Below are 22240 nucleotides of genomic sequence, written 5' to 3'. Positions count from 1 at the left end.
CACCATAGGCATATGGTATTTACTAACAAGATTGTTAGTGTCAATTATGTTAAACTTACTACTATATGTACAAAGATTATATAGAGATATATTTAACTTATGTCTAGTGGTATTTTCTGCCTCTGACATTTGCTCACAATAGGGGAATGTGAAAAAAAAAAAAAAAAAAAAATTGTTATGAGCCAGGGTTCAAACCACCACCTCTTGTTAAGAAGCATAACGTCTTACCGCTCGGCTGATGCGTGAACTGAAGCGATTATACATTATATGTAGGTACCTATAAACATGGAACTTATGTATAAAATTCTTCGGTGAAAAGAAACATCGTGAGGAAATTTCATACAGCTAGGATGAAAATCAAATTGGGTATTAAATATAAATCTCGGATAATAGGAACAGTAAAACGTATGTTTTACATATGAGATACCAGCTGTTTCCCTGCACGGGAAAGTGAAACTCCCTAGGAACGAAATGTATCATTTTCAACCCGCTTCATGGATAAACAATGATCTACATTCACAGCAAAATAAAAGCTATTTTAAATAACAATTCTGAAAATTTAGCTCTAAACGGTGGGCATCAGCTATTTATTTATTCTTATTGCTGCATTTTCTGTAAATTCCATCCTAAACGATAAATGTACTAAATAACTTACCGAATTTCATGAATTATTATCTGTTTTACTACCCGAAGTGGAATGTCCAAGTATTCATACTAACGCATATTTATATTTACTCACGCAAATGGTTCCTGGAATTTAACCAATAAACTTTACGACTGAGATTTACAGGCATTAAATATTAATAATACTCAGGTACTTACATATAAAGGTTTGATATCATTTGCTCTTAAATTTTATGGATGGCAATGTCTTTAAATTTTAAATCAATTTTATGTTTCATATGAATGATAAAATGAGACTCCGTCCTATATTACATTTAAATTGCCGTCTGTAAAACAACGGTAAGTAGGTATATCGGAAACGAACATAATAACGTCAGGGGGGGGGGGGGTACCTATGAGAAACATGCAATTATCAGTTAGTTTTGCCCCGCGGGGCAAGAAAAACAGTAGACTTTAACGCATTCACTGTCAGGGGGCGAGGCCTAGGAACAAACTTGTATGACGGTGGAATAAAATTTTTAATTTTTTTTTTTACGTGAAGTACCACTTGGCACGAAAACTTAGTGTGGTCCAAATCTGATGATTCCCTATAAATGTTTCTCTTGCCCCGGTGTTTCTCTTACCCTATCTGACCTTAATTGTTTTATTTCAGACGCACCAATTGCAAGTTTCAAAATTACCCCGCTTTTGAAGTAATCTCAATGCACCTTCTATTATTTTTATGGTTCAATCGATTTAAAGCAAAAAAGTTTAACTCAGATTAAATTAAAGACGTATTATCCAACTCTCATTCAATCTCAGTAATATAATGTATTATAGTGTTCTATAAAGAGCCGTATCATTCAGGCAAGTCTGTCATCGGAGCCTGGCTTGTGCGGACTGCCCGCTCCTCAACACTTCTGCGCTACTGGTACATTTGGGGAATCGCATTCATTATTGTTTATTTATTTTATTGAAATGTTTGTTTGAACTTTGTTTGTATAAAAAGGCGTGTTATGCTATGAAAATGTCAGGTTTTTTGTTATTAAATAAGTGGTAATGATTAGAGACAATAGTAGATTGATAACCACTCAAGATTGAAAGGCACTCATTTCTGCCGAGGTAGTTTGGCGCTCGAACGCAGTTTTTTTTAATATGACTAAATATAAATTTTTATAGTATTTTTTGAGGGTACTTTCAATTAACAATTTAGGCTAAAGCATAGTCTAATAAAACATGGTCTTCCATTCCCAGAGTGACACGGGGCTACGTCACAACAACATGGCCGCTATATATAGCGCTATCGCATATTATCATATAGCGCTGTCGCATGATGACGTAAGCGCGTGTCAGTTAGGTGACCTAGAAAAGACGGGAATGGAGTACCAGGCGGAGTATATTATTATACCATGGGCTAAAGTATTCGTTATTTATGGAATGGGGAGTCAAATATCAGAATGGAAATTGTATAACAAATCCATTTATATCCAAATTTCAATTGCTTACCGTAATAAAATATATAAAATCGTAGTTACTTGGAACCTGAAATGTTCTAGTGCAGAAACGTATCATTTTCTGCACATCTTTTAGAACAACAATGACCCTATTTCAGAGCATGAGAAATGAAAAGTATGTTTACATGTCAAATATTGTTAAAGATGTTCTGGTATTTCGTGAAACAGAAAACGTCCCTTGCATGCATCGGAGCCGACGTCGGCTCGTGATGAATAGTAGCCAGTGGCCGAGTGGATCTAATTGGCCTTTTAAGAGTAGGTACGGCGACTCTTATCGTTAAGCATCTGCTAGACGATCTCATCCCGGATAAGCCCCCAGACCGCGTGCCCTAGGTCTGGACAGACCGGGCATAGACACGGTACAAGTGACGCCCGCACAACCCCATGTTTCTGAGAAAAATCTTAACTCCGCGATGTACAAATATCAGCCCACGTTACAGAGACATTTAGCGGGCATTTGAAAAACTAAACTTTGTACATATTTGATTGTCATGCATAAGCATTGTGTGTTGCTTGCAAACAGTTACAAATAAGAAACCACGTAAGTATTAAGATTTTTAAAGCTTAAAAACAGAACGTGGTTTTCACAATATGGAATGAAGATAAAAAGTGTAGAAACCACATTAATAAATTCCTTTACTTTATCACTTCGCACCACGCCTTTACTTTACGCAAATAGTTCACATTTACCAAGTCTAGCCTAGACTTAGACGGGACTAAAATAGATAGTTATCGTCCTCAGTTGATTCTGTTTGTTAATAAAAACTGAACACGTTAAATATGTGTAATAAAAATCTCGAGTAAAACAAACGTTATTTATTAATTATCATACACATTTGAACGTATGTATAACATAAATTACACTATGTAGGTCAAATTTGAGTATAAACAAAACATTTTATTTAACATTTACTGATGCACCATACCATAGTCCAATGTGCCAAACGCAGAGGAGATCGGTATATATTACCTAACTCAAATGGCGTTGGAAAATTTGTTACCTACTTGTACATAATTATGGCCAGGCTAGTGATTGGTTGCAGGTAAAAGAAGCAAAGTTCAATGAGTTGGTAACATTCAAATACACTTCTAGCTAATATTATCAGGTTATATTTTTTAGTTGCACAAGTTTTATTCTTAGTCGCATTCTTAGCATTTAATACAATCGTTCGCCATCAAAAGGCGCTCCATCCAGCTCCGGTTGGCGCACACCTTCAGGCGGCAACCCCCAGCGCGGCCGGCAACCATTGTGCGCGTGGTAGCGAGGCAGGCGGTTGTCGCGGACCATTTCGTACGCTAGTCGGGCTACACCGTTCTGGTAGTCGCTGATGCCGGTCTTCCAGAGACAGGGGCGGACGTAGCCGTATACTGGAAGTTGAATGTCGACGTTAGAAACATCAAAGTCAGGAAGACAAAGTATGAAATTTGACTCTCAGGATTTTTTATAGCTATGACGGCCTCTCCCTCTACGCCTACGTAGAATAACATTTTATTTTATTACGGGCAAGTGTGTTTAAATAAAATTACCTGCCGTGTACTTAAGTACATATTATTGATTTGCGCAACACCATAGTGAGAAATATCTAGACTAGAGTTAGACCATGAAAAGTCTGCAGCGATTTTGATAGCCCACGCAGTGCAAGTGTTATTAATACGTTATAATTTCATAGGAGTTTGACGTTTAAAATAACACTTGCCCTGCGTGGGCTATCAAAATCTCTGCAGACTTTTCTTGGTCTAACTCTATATACCTAGAGAGTCAGCAAAAAGAAATTGAGTGGATTAACTATCTCTTGTTGTTATTGGCATCAGACAACATAGAGACAACACTAACATGCTCTTTAATAGATGACCCATGATAAAAAGGGCTTCAAAACACCAAAAAACATACTTTTTTGGTGAAATTAAAACTTTAAACCGTAACCCAAATTTTGGGTCCCAAAATAACATACAAAAAGTGTCAAGAAAGAGTTGATTCACTCAATAACAACCATAATCGCCTTTTCATATTGTTTTGCATCCAACGTTACAGTAAAATGAAGCGATAAAACAGTAATAATACAAATGTTTACACGCCTTTGTTTTCTTTATCGATATAATCGCGTCAATATCGCGGATAATTTACATCACGCTCGTAAAATTGAGATCACGCGTTGATGTACGTTAATCTGGCGTTTGTTTATTTTCATTTCATTGTAACGATGATTGTTCATCACTCACCTCATCCATCCGGCGGCATAACAAATTGATACATCATTTAAATCGTTGACATCATTTCAAATAAACTTAAAGGCTTAATAACGAATGCGTTGAGCTTTTTATGACATTTTTCAAGGAATCAATTAATTTTAATAACACTAAATAAGGTTTTCAAAGCTTAACATTGTTTATGTGAACATTTCTTTACATAACTTGGTGTGTTGTGAAGAATGTTTCAAGTATAACCGCAGAATAAATAATAGTACCGTACAGAAAGGAAACTTCCTACAAAACCGAAGTTTGACAGCGGTTCAGGGTCGAATCATGCTATCCCTTTCTAATATATGGCACTATCCCTTTCGGCTATTTAGGGTTGTCAAAATTCAAGTGATTATCTTATCTGTGGTCGTGCACGCACAAGGAAGCCAAGTGGTGCCAACCCTAATAATTGCTCGGAGCAATGCTGAGCCGAGCGGAGCCGAGTTTGGCCGAAGTCAGGAGTTTCGCACCCCTGGAATAACCCAAGACTAATTTGAATCTGCAATTCTATTCGAATTCCAAACCGTACCTACCTAGTTAAATTGTTCCCCTATCAATGCATCGTTGTAAACTTTACTTCCTTAGAAATGTTTACCTAACTTAGGGCCACTTGCACCATTCACTAACCCGGGATTAACCGATTAAACCTGGAGTTACCATGGTTACCAGTACAATTTGACACTGGGTTAACGGTTTAACCGATTAACCCCGGGTTAGTGGGATAGTGCAAGTGGCGCTTAGGATACTACAATCCATAACGTTAATAATGCGAAAGTGCGAAATTCTAAGAAAGCTTAGCCCCGGGGATGGACAAAGCAAAGGCTAGGTATGTAGGGCCAAGGCGGAAACAGTAGCTCAGCTCGAACAGTGGCTCAGTCGCCCAAATATCGCCTCTCTCATGTTGAAACTAGGTTGAGTGAGCCACTGTACCCGGACTTTTTCTACCGAGCCACTGTTCCCGCCTTGACCCTAGTTTATTTTTGGGAATCCACACTCTAGGGGGGAAGAAAGGAATTGAAACCAAGGCTGAATCTCACGCGGGCGGACCCGCGTGCACAAAGCTAGTTCTATATCTCGCACATGGCCACTTGTCGCTCACTGAAGAATTAAATGAAATAGAAGTTTAACCCTTTAAACCCCACGCCTGTCTTGTGCAGTGCGTCATCGAGCCTTGTCGGAAATGTCGGAATACACGAAGGTTGATAGTGGGCTCATGCTCATACGTAGCTGCACACGTCTTTGACGGTCAAAATGTTTAGTTAAGTTAAGCGCATGCTGCGTAAGCATTTATCTGCGAAATATAAGTAATGTTTCAGAGTAGGTACATGTATAATGTATGTATATATGTAGATATTTATGTAAGTGTATCATATAAAGTATATGTGTAAGTTTATTATTTCATCGTATGTTAATTTGTGTTTATTTTGTAAATAGTAGTAGTAGTTTTGTGATTATCGTTTTAATTTTTCTATTATAAAACCTGCACCTAACAACCGTCTCTTTTTGGCCCAGTGGTTGACTGGTAGAGAATGCCTTATGGCATTAAGTCCGCCATTTGTACTTATAATTTTATGTGCAATAAAGTTTAAATAAATAATAAATAAATAAATTAAGTGTTACCTAAATAGAAGTTCAAAGAGAATGAGCTACATTACTTCTCAAATGCGTCTGAAGCGGCTCCAGCGTGGGTTTGTCCATGTCCTGTTCATACATCTCCTTGGCCATCTTCATCACCTCCGTGTCCTTGAGCGCTAGCTTGGCGGCCGGCGGCGGGGGTGCTGCTTCCTCCACCTTCACCTGTTCTAGCTCGCTGCAGAGGGGGAGTTTCTTTACGCGCGGGACGAACGGGCGCGTGGCGATTTCTGAAAGGTTTCAATTCAATGACTGATCATTTATAGATGCAAATGGTGATATATAAGTAAACTATTCGTCTGTAATGTCGTTTTAGTGGTCGCGCTGAATGCTAACAAAAGTTATAGCCCGAGATTCACTGTTACAGAATAGAAAACATGCTCTGCTTGCACGAATGTTTCATAGTTTATTTCTTTGGCTCACCCGGGTCAAGATGTCCGCAGAAGTCATTGAAGTAGGTAGACCGTCCTCGTAGACTCTTCATCGTCTTCTTAATGAAGGCTTCGATTTCTTCATCGCTCCATACTCTCTGGAATCATTGACTGGAGACATGACTAATTGCTATCTTGGACCTGAGTCAGAGTCAGTACCTACCTATATGCTTTGAGCAAATTACAAAAGCTCTGATTTTCTATATATTATTATGATATGGTACTTAGGCTTAAGTTAATTTAGGTCAAAAAGTGGTATCGGCTTTCTACCTCTTCAGATCCGCCCTTTTTAGGATCCAACCATTTCCCTTCCAACTTCGCCCATCGCAGTTCTGGACGACACCTGATAACAGTTTAAAAATTAAGTATTAGGCATAGTATTAGGTAATATAGACGGTCAAGCAAATCTTGTCAGTAGAAAAAGGCGCGAAATTCAAATTTTCTATGAGACGATATCCCTTCGCGCCTACATTTTTCAAATTTGCCGCCTTTTTCTACTGACAAGATCTGCTTGACCAAGTATAGGTACGTAGGTATGAGGTTCTTCAAAAAAGGAGTGTGTGTGTGTGTGTGTGTGTGTGTGTGTGTGTCGCGCGAGTGACTAAAAACACGTGACTCTGAATCGTAATAATTATTTTTTAAGGTGTACTTACATTTTTTTTTTAATGGTTGTATCACCCCTGTGTACCCTACAGTGACTGCTACCATCATGCGGGCCGTATGCTTGTTTGCCACCAACGTGGTATGAAAATAGGTAAGTTTGTGGGCTACATTTTAGGTACTATAAGGTTGAATATATAGTGTACTTACATTTTAGTCTTTCTGATAGGTTTTGCGCGATACTCATCGAAATATTCCGTTAGGAAAGACATTTTCACTCACAATTTTACTTATAAATAAAAAAAAAACAGTTAAATTATTGCGTTTATTGCCGAATTAGCCTAACCTAACCTATCCTAACCATATTCTAAGCGTAAACCTATTGACGTCCGAAGTCACAATTACTTGTCATTAGCTGTCATTAGCTCCCTATGTAAGAGGCCGAATATCATAACGTAAAAGTTTTCTGTAGGTAAGATGTTCGTGAGCGTGAGACGTAGGTACTAATATTTTAAGCTAATTTTACGGTTTAACTCACGTGAAATGTTTCGGAGAGCCTAGGTCCTACGAGGTAGGTAGGTACTAAGTACTAATCCCGGACTAAATGCCTTATTAAGGCATTCTCTACCAGTCAACCGGCAAAACGGAATTTCATATCTTTACATGGGCCAGTCTGTGTAGCATATTCTAATGATACGGACAGTCACCACACGGGATTGATACGCCATTAAGGGTTCTTGCTAAATTGGAAATTCTATAGCGTAAGTATTAAACAACCAGTTCAGCTAGGACCCTAAATGGCGCAACAATCGCGGAGCGTGATGGTAACATCGCCCACACTGTCAACTGTACCGATAGTTCGTTTTTTTTAGCATTAGAAAGAACTTGAAAGAAGGTAAGCGATCGTGACATGTCTTTTAAGTGAAAAACGCTTTTTAAAAATCAGTAACTGTTACTTATGGAAGCAGAAGAATATAAACGATCGTATTAGATTAATAATTGTTACATATTTGCCGTAACTTATTTATAAAATGTGTTTTTGAATTAAAAGACACATCAAGATTGTTTACCTTATTTCTAATGCTAAAAAAACGAACTATACATCGATCACTTTCTGTGATTTTGAGGGTGGACCTTAATATGATATTTGTAATAAGATTCACCGAAGTTTTAGGAGTGTTGCTGTTTGAACAGTCAACTGTAAAAATATGGGTGTAGCCAACTTATTCAAAAATATGTCCCATAGTTCTTAATTCGCTGACATAAGAGCTATGGGACATATTTTTGAGATGATTTGTGCACCCATATTTTTACAGTTGACTGTACTATGCAATTTGTACAGATCGCAATTTCGCAATTCGGATGCGGTTGGTAGCGCGGCGGCGTGGTGGCGGCGTGGTGGCGGCCTACGACAGTACTGTAATGGCACGACTGTAATGGTACGACATGAGTTTTTCTTGAACTTTACCTTCGTAATAAGCAGCGTTATCGCGGTTTTGCATGTTGCACGATTATGTCGCAGGCGTGCTCAACATTTTATTTTTTTGTAGGTTAAGTAGAACGACTAGGATGAGCAGTATATTATAGGGGTATATTTGTAATGGTTAATGCGACATTTCTCCAGTCATGTAGTAAGTAGTAAGACCAAGGCCTGTTCACTTCCTAAGAAAGTTATGTCCCCAAATAATTGCGCATGTATGCGCCTGAAGCTTCTATGTGTGCTTTGGCCTCATAGAAAAAGTTGCCAGTAATCAAAATAAAAACATTTTTCTACAGCAACATTGCTCCCAACTAAGATTTATATTTTCACGATTTTTTTACATTATTAATCATAAAACGGGACTTAAAACTTAACTACACGCGATTAAGTTTTATAATGAATATTTGCTTCCAACTGTCTTTATCAATGTTCATAAAATATATGGAGGGTAGGTACGTCTACTCACCATAATAAAAAAATATATTTGTCAATGACTCTGTCCAACTGCTGTGGTTAAAGTTCATAACGAAAATGTTATTGATTAAATCTTTAAATAACAAATACAACGTAGCGGTACTACCACTTAAGACTCTGTAAGTCTGTACTTACATGGATTACAGCAATGCATATAGAAAATGTGCTAAATGCGGAGCAACAGCTGTTGAAGATACATATTTGAGTGAAATTCATAGCTTTAGTGGGTTCAGAAGGAACCGCGTCATACTCATAACGCATCTGGAAAGCGTATTAATTAACTGTGAAGAAATGTATGAATACAAGTTGGGAATCTGTGAAAAATGCCGTGTGTAAAGTGTAGTGTATCTGTGTGTGTAAAGTGTAATAGGTAGGCATGCCTAAAGTTATTTGTATTATACTGAAAACTTTGTGAATGCGCTTTATTAATGTCTATTTTTTTATTAAGTTGTCAGGGTTTAATTTTCAGTGTATATTTCTATATGTAAAACATTTTTTTAATAAATAAAATAATACAATGTTATAAACATAAATATGCCTTTTATTTAAATCAATTGATGATACCACAAACAAGGGGTAATATTTGCATCTTTCATATATTTCGTGATATGAAGATAACAAATTATGTTTATCAACAGAATTACTACCTATACCTACCAATACCCGCCAGGCTAAACCGGTTGTCAACTTTAGTTCCATTGGTACACAACGACGGCGCCACTAGTATAAACGTATAAACGGTTGGGGACATTTTTTTGTATGGAGTTACCGTTCTTCTCCTAGTGAGTATTATATTCTTTGAGTAAGACTTAATTTAGCTGACTATCAAAAGACTCAAGACCGTATCCTATAACCTACATAATAAAAAAATACAGAACACGACGGGTACAAATTACATAAATCAGTTTCTTAAAAGATTATTTAAAATGTCTCCCCACATATTATAATTCCTATTGTGTTCATGTGGGGTGACAATTGACAATAAAAGTATGAAGTTTAGTTCTTGAATTTCACGCTAGATGTCGCTGTACCGTCCGCGCCACATTTGTACATCGCGGTGTTAAGATTTTTCTCAGAAACGTGGGGTCGTGCGGGTATCTCTTTTATCGATACTCTGGTTTCCCTTCAAAACGAATAAATCTTTCGCCTTTTACTAAAGATTTCCGTGGAGGGGAACACTCAAATGAGTCTTACTCAATTTTTGACGCCCTGCGCAAGCGGGGCTTATAAATCTATTGATACTTTCACTGCCAGCGACTCGCTAAAGTCGCTAGGCGGAAATTCGTATAGCGTACAGTCAACGGTAAAAATATGGGTGTAGACAACTTACTCAAAAATATGTCCCATAGTTCTTAATTCACTGACATAAGAGTTATGGGACATATTTTTGAAATGATTTGTACACCCATATTTTTACCGTTGACTGTACAGCACCTATTTATACCTGTGGAGTGTGGACGCATTATACTTGCTGCTTCTGACGTTCAATAAAGATTGTCCTATTTTCGGTAAGAAACATTAATCCTGTAATTCATTTAAAATTAAATAATTATTAATTTAATTTACATATTAACTGAAATAACTATAATTAAAGTCATAAATTTGTTACATTATCTTTATACAAGTAGGTATCTAAGATTATCAATCTCTCCTCCACGGGACAGGAATTACATACCGGAGTCGCACCATAAGGGTCCCTTTTATACCTTTTTGGTACGGAACCCTAAAAATGAATGCCGACCGAAGGTTGTCGCAGCCCGCAACTCTTTCCAGCGACCTCTCGTCCCCGTGACGTACCATTTTTATATCGCGGCCCGCGGCTGACAAACCGACCGCAGGCGTACGTCAGCTCAGCGGGACCTTTTTACAAGCTTTTATTTAACACATTCACTGCCCCCAACGCACATGTGCGTTCACCGCCATACAAGTTTGTTCCTAGGCCACGCCCCCTGGCAGTGAACGCGTTAACTTGCAATGTTTGTACTGCTAGTTGTAGTTATTGGCCAAATGGCCACTGCATAGTAATTGGCCTTTCCCAACAAGTCAGAAGGAAACAAGCGAAAAGAAGTCTTATTGTTAGGAGTGGCCAATTACTATAGCAGCCCTATCTAAGTATCTAATGTATGTAAATAAATAATCACATACTGAATACATAATAGAACATCCATATTTAGTATTTACATCCCCCGCTAGATGTCGCTGTACCGTCCTCGTCACATTTGTACATCGCGGTGTTAAGATTTTTCTCAGAAACGTGGGGTCGCGCGGGCATGCCTTCAATCGTTACTCTGGTTTCCCTTCAAAACGAATAAATCTTTCGCCTTTTACTAAAGATTTCCGTGGAGGGGAACACTCAAATGAGTCTAACTCAATTTTTGACGCCCTGCGCAAGCGGGGCTTATAAATCTATTAAACTTTCACTGCCAGCGACTCGCTAGGCGGGTTCTCGCATGTTATCGGCTATGGGTAGTTTGTGCTGGCACTGAATATGTTAATCGAGATTTAGTCGTGTTTTTTAAACTGAAATTGGATTCAAGAAATTCACTGAAACTCCCATTTTTAGGTATTACAAACTGTTCCCTATTATGATCATTTATGATTTACTTAGAAAACTAAAACATTGATCCTCAAAAGTAGTAATTTGCCGGTCCTGCCACACAAACGTGCACGCTGGCGTGTCGGCCGCAAGTAAATCACAGCGGCTCGTATTTTTAGCCGCTTTCTCGTGAACCGTATCTGCCGAAGGTCATTATCGACCGCTGATGCCGCAGCCAGCTTCCGTGCCTTACATTATCGGTTAGGGAGGGAATTAGACTCGGAACGCACTGCCATTAATTTCTTGCGGTTTCAGAACGCACGCACTTGCAAGACTGAAACCGCAAGAAATCATTCGCAGTGCGTTTTAAGCCTGACTCTGACCACGCTAAATTTGCACGAAATGAAAGGTTAAGCGGTTGTTACTTCTACTTGTTTGCCGGGCACTTCCTGCAAAGAATGAAGAAAGATGATAAAGGATGAAACGTTTGACCGAAACCTCAGCCAACAAATATACCCATATACAGGGTGTCCCAAACTTATGGGACATGAAGGGGAAGTACCTTAAATATCGTAGATAGTGTATTTTGCTCAAAGAAGACTTTATGTTATTTTTAAAAGTTAGTAATTTTGCATTCATAGATTTTCTAAAAATTACTTGCTTCGTCTGGGAATCGAACCAACTTAAATGTCAAAAAAAAATCACCCTTTTTTATGATGCCAATCGAAAGAATAGCTAAAAAATAATAACTCTGCTTAAGTAACATTGTATTTTAAAAGAAAGGAACAACGTGAAATTAATCATTTTAATCAAATTAAAAACACATGAAACTGCCGTAGTCAATTAAGTGGGTATTTTTTGTAAATTAATTAATTAAATGCTCAAAATGTGATCCCTCTTGTCTTACGCAAATCGCCAATATTTTAATGAGTCCGCTGCCTGTTGATTTTCTTATCATTTTATGGTGAAATATTTCTTCTTTTGGGGATACGTGAAAGATATGCTATACAAAAAGCGATACGAGAACGTGGGCGAGTTGCAAACAGAATTGTGCCATATCACATCGAGTGTTCACCATAAAATGATAAGAAAATCAACAGGCAGCGGACTCATTAAAAGATTGGCGATTTTCGTAAGACAAGAGGGATCACATTTTGAGCATTTAATTAATTAATTTACAAAAAATACCCACTTAATTGACTACGGCAGTTTCATGTGTTTTTAATTTGATTAAAATGATTAATTTCACGTTGTTCCTTTCTTTTAAAATACAATGTTACTTAAGCAGAGTTATTATTTTTTAGCTATTCTTTCGATTGGCATCATAAAAAAAGGGTGATTTTTTTTTTGACATTTAATTTGGTTCGATTCCCAGACGAAGCAAGTAATTTTTAGAAAATCTATGAATGCAAAATTACTAACTTTTAAAAATAACATAAAGTCTTCTTTGAGCAAAATACACTATCTACGATATTTAAGGTACTTCCCCTTCATGTCCCATAAGTTTGGGACACCCTGTATAATACATACGGCTCTCGACTTATTTGAAATCAGTGATGATTGATGAAATAATTTGCCACGTTTACTAAAGACACTAACTACCTATTTTTAGTCTGCTGTTAACTATGTACGTTGATGCTGACGGTACCAAGCTACCAAGGACGGGACAATGGAACAAAGGTAGTGAAGTAAAAAACAATAAAAATACAAATATATTGTTTACTTTGGACATATAATTATTAACATTAAAACGAGTGCTTAACTTAACCAAAATTAAAAATAAGTGTACAAGACATGACGTCACTAGTGCGATCCAATTCATTGTCATAAAAGCTATGGACTAAAATAATGTCTTAATTACTTCTTATGGAAAAGGTCAGAAGTGACGTTTTCAAGCAAAAGGTACTAGTCGGTAGTCAATAAGGTGCTATTGACGATAATTCCACAAGTCGACCTTATTAACTTACGATGTGTTACATGTACCTTTTTTAGGAATACGTCACATACATTTAATATATGGATACAGTATAGTACAGATTTTCTCTAATCAACAATATACAAATATTGAACAATTATGTAAAACGTAAATCATACTGAATTTATTTTGTTTTATATATCTAAAGAAATAGAGGTATCTCTATAAATTTAATTCGAATGATTCCAATTTGCTTAATCACAACCCTTAGGTTAATTTATAGTAAGGATTTATGATATTAAATGCAATCTTCTAATTCATAGTGAAATGGTTTAAAACTTATAAAATGAAGTAACTAAGTTGAGAATACAATGTACTTGAATTGATGTTAGGGCATTTCTAAAAGTTGTACCTCCAACTTGCATTTTAGATTTTGTAATACATATTTTATATTATACCCACTCAGAATCACGAACTCTTTCGATCCTAATACGAGAAAAAAGTGCCCCAAAATTGTATAAGTTACGGTCATAGAAGGCTGTATTAACACATTCACTGCCAGCGACCCGTTAGGCGGGTTCTTTGTTCGTAAGCGCTTTCAGCTACATACGGTTTTTTCCGTGTTATCGACTACGCTCGTAGCGCGTAGCTCGCGCTGGCACTGAATGTGTTAAAAATTAAATCAAATGGATAAAAAAATTGGCGACATTTTTTTTCTCGGTAAATATAGAACGAGCTCGTGATTTTGAATAGAATTAATATGAAAATTCCCAATTCTAACACTAAAGTTGGAGGGACAACTTTGTATTAAAATACCGTTAACCACAGGTCTGTACACTAAGGCCACACATGTGACATTCAACTAACCTATTATTATTTATTACTAATAACTGGATGCACGCATGTGAAACATAATTTCATAGATTGTTCGACCGTACATCACTTTTAGTATAGTCAGGGATTCTTGAGCAGTCATTCTGAATACTTTAAACATATTTAATGTTAGTCATACATACATTAAAAAAAATTTAAGACTAATTATTTGTGTATTAATTTCTATAATCGATAATCTTTGAAAAATACTAAGGTTAAAGGCCAGAGCATACCGGCTACGTGTGTGTAGACGTGCACGTGCCCGTGCGCTAGTGTTGGAGCCGTGCACGCACACGTCACGCAAGCGGTGTGCCGTCTCTCATAAGGATCTGTATATTACAACGCGCACGTGCACGTTAACGCACCCGCATCCGATGTGCACAGCCCTTTCCAATTAAATCCAAAACATATTGAACAATGAGATAAAACATGAATTTAATGAAAGAAGTTAATGTATAGAACTATCAATATTTATAGTTCATGTAAAACCGATATTAGCTATATAATAAAATAATGTAATACGCAATTGATTTTGATATTTGATCCTAAAACTTTCGGCTGAAGCCTTTACATATTTACAAGAGGAAATCAAACGCGAGAGCTACTTGATACGAGCTATTCAAATGATTCCTTATGTATAAAACTAGTCAAGACATAGCCAACACATTTACATTGATTTTATAGGTCATATAATACGCCGCACTCAGTCTAAAAGGCCGGTACAGACGAACTGCAACCCGACTGCAACTTGTATGGGAACTGCACTCCGACGTTGCAGTTGGCGTGCAGTTCCCATACAAGTTGCAGTCGGGTTGCAGTCCGTCTGTATCGGCCCTAACAGCAAAGATTCATTAAATGAGAAGCCCATTCTAAGAATCTCGCCTCCGAGTTTTACAGCTGAACAAGATGGCGCTGTATGGTACAGACAGCCAAGAAAGTGGTTTACCACTTTTCGACTATCATCTAATTCAGGGCTCTCCAAACCCCGGCCCGCGAAGCGTTCCAATCCGGCCCGCCGACAGCGGTCCAATCCGGCCTGCGAGAGCCAGGCTCCAGGTGTTCAGCCCTGACAGCAGCAACCAGATACACCCCACCCCTCCCCACGGCGCCGGCGGTGGCCCGCGCGAAAATTCTGAAGCGCAATATGGCCCTCACTTAAAAAAGTTTGGAGACCCCTGATCTAATTGATAGAATCATATTTTGTGGCAGCTCAATTGTCAAATGTCAATTTGTGTCAACCGCAAATTTACAGAGCCGTACAGTCAGTACCATCTAGATAAGCTGTCAAGTACAATGTCTTGGATTTAATGTATCTAAAAAATTCAATGAATCTTTGCTTTAACCGTGGGTAGATCTTATTTCGTTGCAAGAAAGATCAAAAATGGTCAATTATCTGTATCAATTATGCTACATATACAGTTTTTTATTATTCATGGCGACTGCCCGTATCGCCACCCTGAAGCCTATTACACTACGAGATACTTACAAGTCCACGTTTCATTATGAAACATGGACTTAAACAACTGAAGACCACTCATTCTTAAATGATTTATTTAGTAAACAAACTTCTAAACTCAAACAGAATATCGAAAAGTATGGATTTCGTTTCCATTCCCAAAACTTCTAGAAATTTAATTATTTCATATTTATTGCACAATGCTAGTTCAAATGGCGGACTTATGCCCTAAGGCATTCTCAACTATTGCACAATGCTAGTTCAAATGGCGGACTTATGCCCTAAGGCATTCTCAACCAGTCAACGAGCTAAACCAGAAACACAATATACATATTACACAGAAACAGGGACATTAAGCGCCTCGTTTTTGTAGAACATTTCTCTTATTTCTTCTTGGCATTCAGAATAGATTTGTATTGTATTAATGAGCAGGTAAATGCTTTCGTCAAATTGTTTGCATATCCTTAAAAAATATTAATTCAGCATCTTATTGACTGTATATTTGTTAACCAAATAAGGCATATAAGAATAAGGGCTTTCTGGTCTAAAGCCGGATTAACCGAAAGGCAAACTGCGATAATTCCAGACTAAACGAGTCATAGACTAAAGAAATATTTGAATAATTGCATTGTGAAACGTTTACATTGAAAGTGTAAAAGTTATAGCAAACTGTATGATTTCGTACAACGCCATCTAGTTGACTTATGGTATATTTATCCACTTCAAGTGTTAAGTTATATTTTTGTTCTGATATTTTTTATATGGAACAGTTAACTCAAAGGTCCGTTAGCGATATTTAGCTAGTCGACAAAATAGAGTGGATCTGGATACGCACACAAATTTCTGCACTAGGTAATCCATTAGTTACTAATATACGCTGTTTGGTTAGATTTTTGCGTCCATTTCTCTCAAATGGTCATCGGGATTATGGGGTAAATTCGTACTGTGTAAGATACTGAACCTTGATTAAACATAATAGATGGTAGCACTCACAACAGTGCCGAATTCATCGGTAAAGAATAAGCAATCGGTTCGGGCACCTAGTCGAGGTCCTCACTAAAATCTTAGATGATTCTCTGGAGGTGATCTAGAAACGTTTAGGGTATTAAAAATAAATTCGTCATTAAGTCGCAGGCCCTTCCGTAGTGTTAAAGTCTACGAATTCCATATTTCTTTAGTCTACGGCTGTATCGAGTCTCCGGCCATTCGCCATCGTATTTTCTCGGATACGTTCGTATTTGTTATGCTTCTTCAGTCGACCTCAGTACGTGTTGTACGTTCGTGCGTTTCCGTGAAAATACGATGGTAAAGGATTATGCAGTACACCTGTAAGACATCGGTTACACGCTAATTCTGGGGTCAGTTCAGTCCATCATTCCATTCGAGTTTTGACTGATGCCAGAATGATGGAAAATGGACACGGTTAGACGATCAGTCCAGACTGACAACAGACTGATAAAATTACGACACAGACGCCGTTTGGACACAGAACGCAACAGTCATTTATGCGTCCTCTTCCATTGTTGCATGGACGGTGACTGACGCGAGAATGACAGAAAGAGGTTACACGATCAGTCACCTATCAGTTTTCTGTCATTCAAAACGGACTGACGAATATTATCACAAAATTTAAAATTTCATCAGTCCAGACCATCAGTCCGCGTGTTACACGATTAATTCTCACCAGAATGATGGACTGAACTGACGCCAGAATTAGCGTGTAACTGTCTAACGTACGGTAACCGTCGCAGTGGCCGCTCGCCTCTAGCGAGTGTGCGGCTAGAAGCGGGCTCGTATGTAGACGGCAGCCACGTCGTGGTTGGCGTAGCCGAGGCGCTTGGCGTGCTTGAAGATCTCGTTGGTGGTGGCGGAGAGCGGGAGGGACTGCTCCAGCGCGTCGCCCAGCGCCAGCGCCAGCTTCAAGTCCTTCTGCATGTGCGACAGCGGCTGGTGCGTCGAGTACGATGACTCGATCATTGCTGGAAATTATAAAATAAGTTGTGAACATTTTGAACACGCTAGGTTTTATTTTACTAATTGAACGACGGAAAAATAGTAAGAAAGGAACCGTCCGCCCTGTAACGGAACAGCTAATTTATTATAGAATATTCGATTTTTCTCAGATAAAATTGTTCAGTAAGATCCAATGTCATTGCGTCTTACTCTCTCATCATTAAGCAAAATGTGAGAAGCAATACACATTGGAATACCACCCTAAATTCCACCCTTGTAAACTAAATAATTCTACGCATTCTACGTACCTCTGCCATTGAGAATGAGTTGTAGGTTAGAAAGCGGTGTCAACGCCAGTACATCAAAAAGATCAACCTGGTTGAGGCCAGCTCGGTCAGCTGAGGCCAAACCTTCCGCTAATGCTGCCAGTGACACTCCACCTACGACTTGTAGGTAGAGTATATGCAGTACGTATCTCTGGATGAGATGTGGGCTGGCCAACGTGGTCAGCGCCAGTACATCGAGAAGATCAGCCTGGTTGAGGCCAGCTCGGTCAGCTAAGGCCAAACCTTTTATTAATGCTTTTACTTATAGACTACTATATCTACCTCTGCCCTTGAGGATGAGATGTGTACTCGCCAGCGGGGTCAGTGCCAGTACATCGAGAAGATCAGCTTGGTTGAGGCCAACTCAGTCAGCTAAAGCCAAGCCTTCCGCTAATGCTGCTTGTAAACTAATTATATGCAGTATGTACCTCTGCCCTTGAGAATGAGATGTGGACTAGCCAGCGGCGTCAGCGCCAGTACATCGAGAAGATCAGCCTGGTTGAGCCCAGCTCGGTCAGCTAAAGCCAGGCCTTCCGCTAATGCTGCCAGCGAAACTCCGCCTACGACTTGTAGCACGGAGTTCATTTTGGAGGCGTTGCCGATATCGCCTGGAACGGAGAGGGAGAAATTTACGGTACCGTTTATAATAACCTAAACAGTAAGATGACGAGAGAAGATAGGAAGACAAGCAAACTTTCGTAATAAATGAAATGAAACTAAAATTCTATAAAATATGAATCGATTCTGTACTTTAAAACGGGTATTTTATAGAGTTAACGCTATAAAGATAGAATGGTTATCAACTTGACAGCATGATAGTCTGCTTGTATTAATCGCAACGGTGATAAAAGAAGACATTTTGACCCCAGACCATGTGGATAAATGCGACCATCGTGACATTTTATGCATTAACATGTGGATAAATGCGGCCATTATACGCCCTCAATTCTTTTTTGTCTTGAGCGTATCATGGCCTTAGACATATGTATAATTGTAACATATGGAGCAACATCTCAACGTAATGTTGTTTTAATTATAATTATACTAAGACTGGCATTGGAGAATTATGAAACTGTTGAATATCATCCCATAAGTTTACACTCAACTGAATCATCAAAAAAATATATTAACATGCACATTTAAAATAAACTTATAATAGGCTCTCGGCATTGCCCGCTAACAGTGAAAAAGAAAAGAAAAACTTATTCTACAACTATGAAACCAAAAAGTAAATAAAAAGGACTAGAAAAATCTATTTGAAACCGCACTGCAACAAAGCGTAATTTCCAGAAAAGTTATTAATACTATAACATATTTAACAGTTTAAATGTAATGCCCGTGTATATACATCTGCACGTCTTAGAAAATATTCTTGTGGCGGATGTTGCTACGCGCCCCTAATGAGAGGCCTATGCTCAGCAGGATCCGATAACAGACTGAAATGATGAATGAAGCCTTTAGTAGTCGCAAGTAAACTATTAAAGAGCAAAGCAGTGAGTTTAAAGCACAGTGCGGCATCAGGGCCGTGAGCGGGCAAGCGCCTGTGCGCGCATCGGAGACGTGGACGACTACCGAGGTAGAAGGAGTTCTTGCTCATGGCCTTGAAGCAGGACTGGCAGTCGTCGAACAGCGACCGGTCGCCGGCCGCCAGCACGATCAACGTGCCTTCCTCCGCTTGCGTCTTTGACCCCTGGATCTGGAATTATAAGAAACGGTTTAAGGTTAGACATTGTTATTGTCCTGAATGGGGTATCGAGCATAGGTATTTCGTCCAAGCGTCGCTCTCTTGGTAACTAATATCAATAACAGTTTAGTATCAGGACCTGTGCCTCCAGATAACGCCTGCCCTTGCCTCCCACAGCTTCGACAATGTCGTGGCTGGTGTCCGCGTCGATGCTGGTCATCTCTACGTAGCCCTCCGTGGTAACTAGTATCAGTAACAGTTAGTATCAGTGCCTGTGCCTCCAGATAACGGCCGCCCTTGCCTCCCACAGCTTCGACGATGTCGTGGCTGGTGTCCGCGTCGATGCTGGTCATCTCCACGTAACCCTCCGTGGTAACTAGTATCAGTAACAGTTAGTTATCAGTACCTGTGCCTCCAGATAACGGCCGCCCTTGCCTCCCACAGCCTCGACGATGTCGTGGCTGGTGTCCGCGTCGATGCTGGTCATCTCCACGTAACCCTCCGTGGTAACTAGTATCAGTAACAGTTAGTTATCAGTACCTGTGCCTCCAGATAACGGCCGCCCTTGCCTCCCACAGCTTCGACAATGTCGTGGCTGGTGTCCGCGTCGATGCTGGTCATCTCTACGTAGCCCTCCGTGGTAACTAGTATCAGTAACAGTTAGTATCAGTGCCTGTGCCTCCAGATAACGGCCGCCCTTGCCTCCCACAGCTTCGACGATGTCGTGGCTGGTGTCCGCGTCGATGCTGGTCATCTCCACGTAACCCTCCGTGGTAACTAGTATCAGTAACAGTTAGTTATCAGTACCTGTGCCTCCAGATAACGGCCGCCCTTGCCTCCCACAGCCTCGACGATGTCGTGGCTGGTGTCCGCGTCGATGCTGGTCATCTCCACGTAACCCTCCGTGGTAACTAGTATCAGTAACAGTTAGTTATCAGTACCTGTGCCTCCAGATAACAGCCGCCTTTGCCTCCCACAGCTTCGACGATGTCGTGGCTGGTGTCCGCGTCGATGCTGGTCATCTCCACGTAACCCTCCGTGGTAACTAGTATCAGTAACAGTTAGTTATCAGTACCTGTGCCTCCAGATAACGGCCGCCCTTGCCTCCCACAGCTTCGACAATGTCGTGGCTGGTGTCCGCGTCGATGCTGGTCATCTCCACGTAACCCTTGCCTTCCAGTGACTGGCAGTGCAGCACGCCGCAGTTGCCGAATACCATCTGAAATTAACAAAAAGCGATTAGAGAGAATTGAGAGGGAAGATTGAAGGCGTTTGACGACGTACGCCACAAGACCCCTAATTCAATGTGTTATTCTATTCTTGTAAATACATTAAGTCAACATCACAGATTAAGACAAACGATTAATTGAGGCTTGAGCTTACTTGATCGCGTTTATGAATAACGTCATTTAGGGTATAAAGAATAGACGACCCAACAATTTGTTCTGATATATTTGCAGAGGTTGCCTAGTCAATTTGCTGCCAGATTTGAACGTTACATTAGTTTAGATGAGAGTACAGGTACTTTAATAACTTAAATGAGACCTATCAGGTTAAATGGGCAAGTGTAGACACAGAGCACTTAACCTAGATTACCTGAGCCTTTATCGCAGACAGCATAAAATATGCACTTTGCCGTATTAACATTATATGTAAATTGAGAGTGTTTTTATGATTTCTTTATAACAACACAGATAACAGTTTATGGGAGTGGTATAATATACTTTTTATTAAAGGAAGATAAGCATACTAAACTTTGTTTTATACCCCAAATACTAGGCAGTACCTACCTAATCAGCTTAAAGCTAAGCGGTCACAAACAGTATTCTCGGTGCTATGACTGCTATGTACTTCTTTTGTGCAATAGTATTTTACTTCTACTAAGACAGTTCCATCGGAAAATCTACTGCCTAATTATATTGCTTTTTTTCCCAATTTTTTACTGCAGTTGTAGATCAGTTGGACAAATTAGTACAATCGAAATGTCATTTCATTAGCTCGGCTATTAAAACAGTTCAAACTGTGCGCAAAATGGTTATTTAGTTCACCAGTCCGGAACTAGGCGGAAAGGTTATTCGGGTACGATAAACGCTAACGTTTTTCTGATGGACAAAGCAATGCCATTAGTTTTATCGACTATAGGGCACGGAGGCACCCTGCCGGCCCAGCCTTGGGCTCTAGGCACTCCCTGAGGGCGAAGTTATTTCCATATCTACGAAAATATACCAAACCGTCAAATCAGCTACTTTATGAAACATGGTGGAAGTTAGTATGAGCAAAGAGAATTTGAAATAGAGGAATATTGTCAAAGTCAATTATGTAGTCAGTACATTTACTGCCATCTTTCGACACAATGATTAAAACTTTTAGAACGCCATTTGACTTTGATCCTTATTTTTTCACTGATACGTGTTAAACTTGTAAAATGTCAAAAAGTATCGCCATCTACTCGAAAAGATGGCACCATACCTTTGGCCTACTCTCGAATAGATGGCGATACTTTTTGACATTTAAGAAGTTAAACA

The 22240-nt window shown here is 39.2% G+C and overlaps 2 protein-coding genes, 1 long non-coding RNA gene and 2 other non-coding genes across 5 annotated transcripts in view; 3 read left to right on the top strand and 2 right to left on the bottom strand.

Annotated features, from left to right (window-relative positions):
• The window catches only part of LOC134794725 (uncharacterized), an 82375-nt gene that overhangs the window by 19529 nt on the left and 40606 nt on the right, over window positions 1-22240 (top strand). The gene's annotated exons all lie outside the window — the stretch shown is intronic.
• LOC134794995 (uncharacterized) lies at window positions 2919-7396 on the bottom strand. The gene is made up of 5 exons (XM_063766852.1): window positions 7229-7396; window positions 6689-6761; window positions 6411-6516; window positions 6011-6217; window positions 2919-3485 (listed from the first exon to the last, which is right to left on the bottom strand). The coding sequence occupies exons 1-5, from the start codon at window positions 7288-7290 to the stop codon at window positions 3274-3276; spliced, it is 660 nt and encodes a 219-aa protein (XP_063622922.1). The 5' UTR covers window positions 7291-7396; the 3' UTR covers window positions 2919-3273.
• LOC134795239 (U5 spliceosomal RNA) lies at window positions 10082-10197 on the top strand. Its single transcript, XR_010144797.1, has one exon. It is a non-coding gene; the product is annotated as a U5 spliceosomal RNA (small nuclear RNA).
• Window positions 11256-11371, top strand: LOC134795241 (U5 spliceosomal RNA). Its single transcript, XR_010144798.1, has one exon. It is a non-coding gene; the product is annotated as a U5 spliceosomal RNA (small nuclear RNA).
• The window catches only part of LOC134794720 (cytokine-like nuclear factor N-PAC), an 86991-nt gene continuing 82235 nt past the window's right edge, over window positions 17485-22240 (bottom strand). Inside the window, exons 9-12 of the mRNA XM_063766506.1 lie at window positions 20791-20934; window positions 19604-19727; window positions 18460-18639; window positions 17485-17731 (exon numbers count right to left, since the gene is read on the bottom strand). Coding sequence (XP_063622576.1) covers window positions 17532-17731; window positions 18460-18639; window positions 19604-19727; window positions 20791-20934 — 648 coding nt within the window. The 3' untranslated portion in view covers window positions 17485-17531. The remainder of the gene's footprint in view (window positions 17732-18459; window positions 18640-19603; window positions 19728-20790; window positions 20935-22240) is intronic.

Source organism: Cydia splendana, chromosome 11, assembly GCF_910591565.1.
Source record: "Cydia splendana chromosome 11, ilCydSple1.2, whole genome shotgun sequence".
In the NCBI taxonomy this organism is placed as follows: Eukaryota; Metazoa; Arthropoda; class Insecta; order Lepidoptera; family Tortricidae; genus Cydia; species Cydia splendana.
This window is presented reverse-complemented; position numbering and strand designations above follow the sequence as displayed.

Bases quoted from the DNA above. Each gene is read 5' to 3' on its own strand.
- LOC134794995 (XM_063766852.1), bottom strand. From the start codon at position 7,290: ATGTCTTTCCTAACGGAATATTTCGATGAGTATCGCGCAAAACCTATC. The intron at 6,762-7,228 runs GTAAGTACACTA...AACTGTTATCAG, and splicing joins CCTATCAGAAAGACTAAAAT to GTGTCGTCCAGAACTGCGAT. The intron at 6,218-6,410 runs GTGAGCCAAAGA...GAAACCTTTCAG, and splicing joins CTGCGGACATCTTGACCCGG to AAATCGCCACGCGCCCGTTC.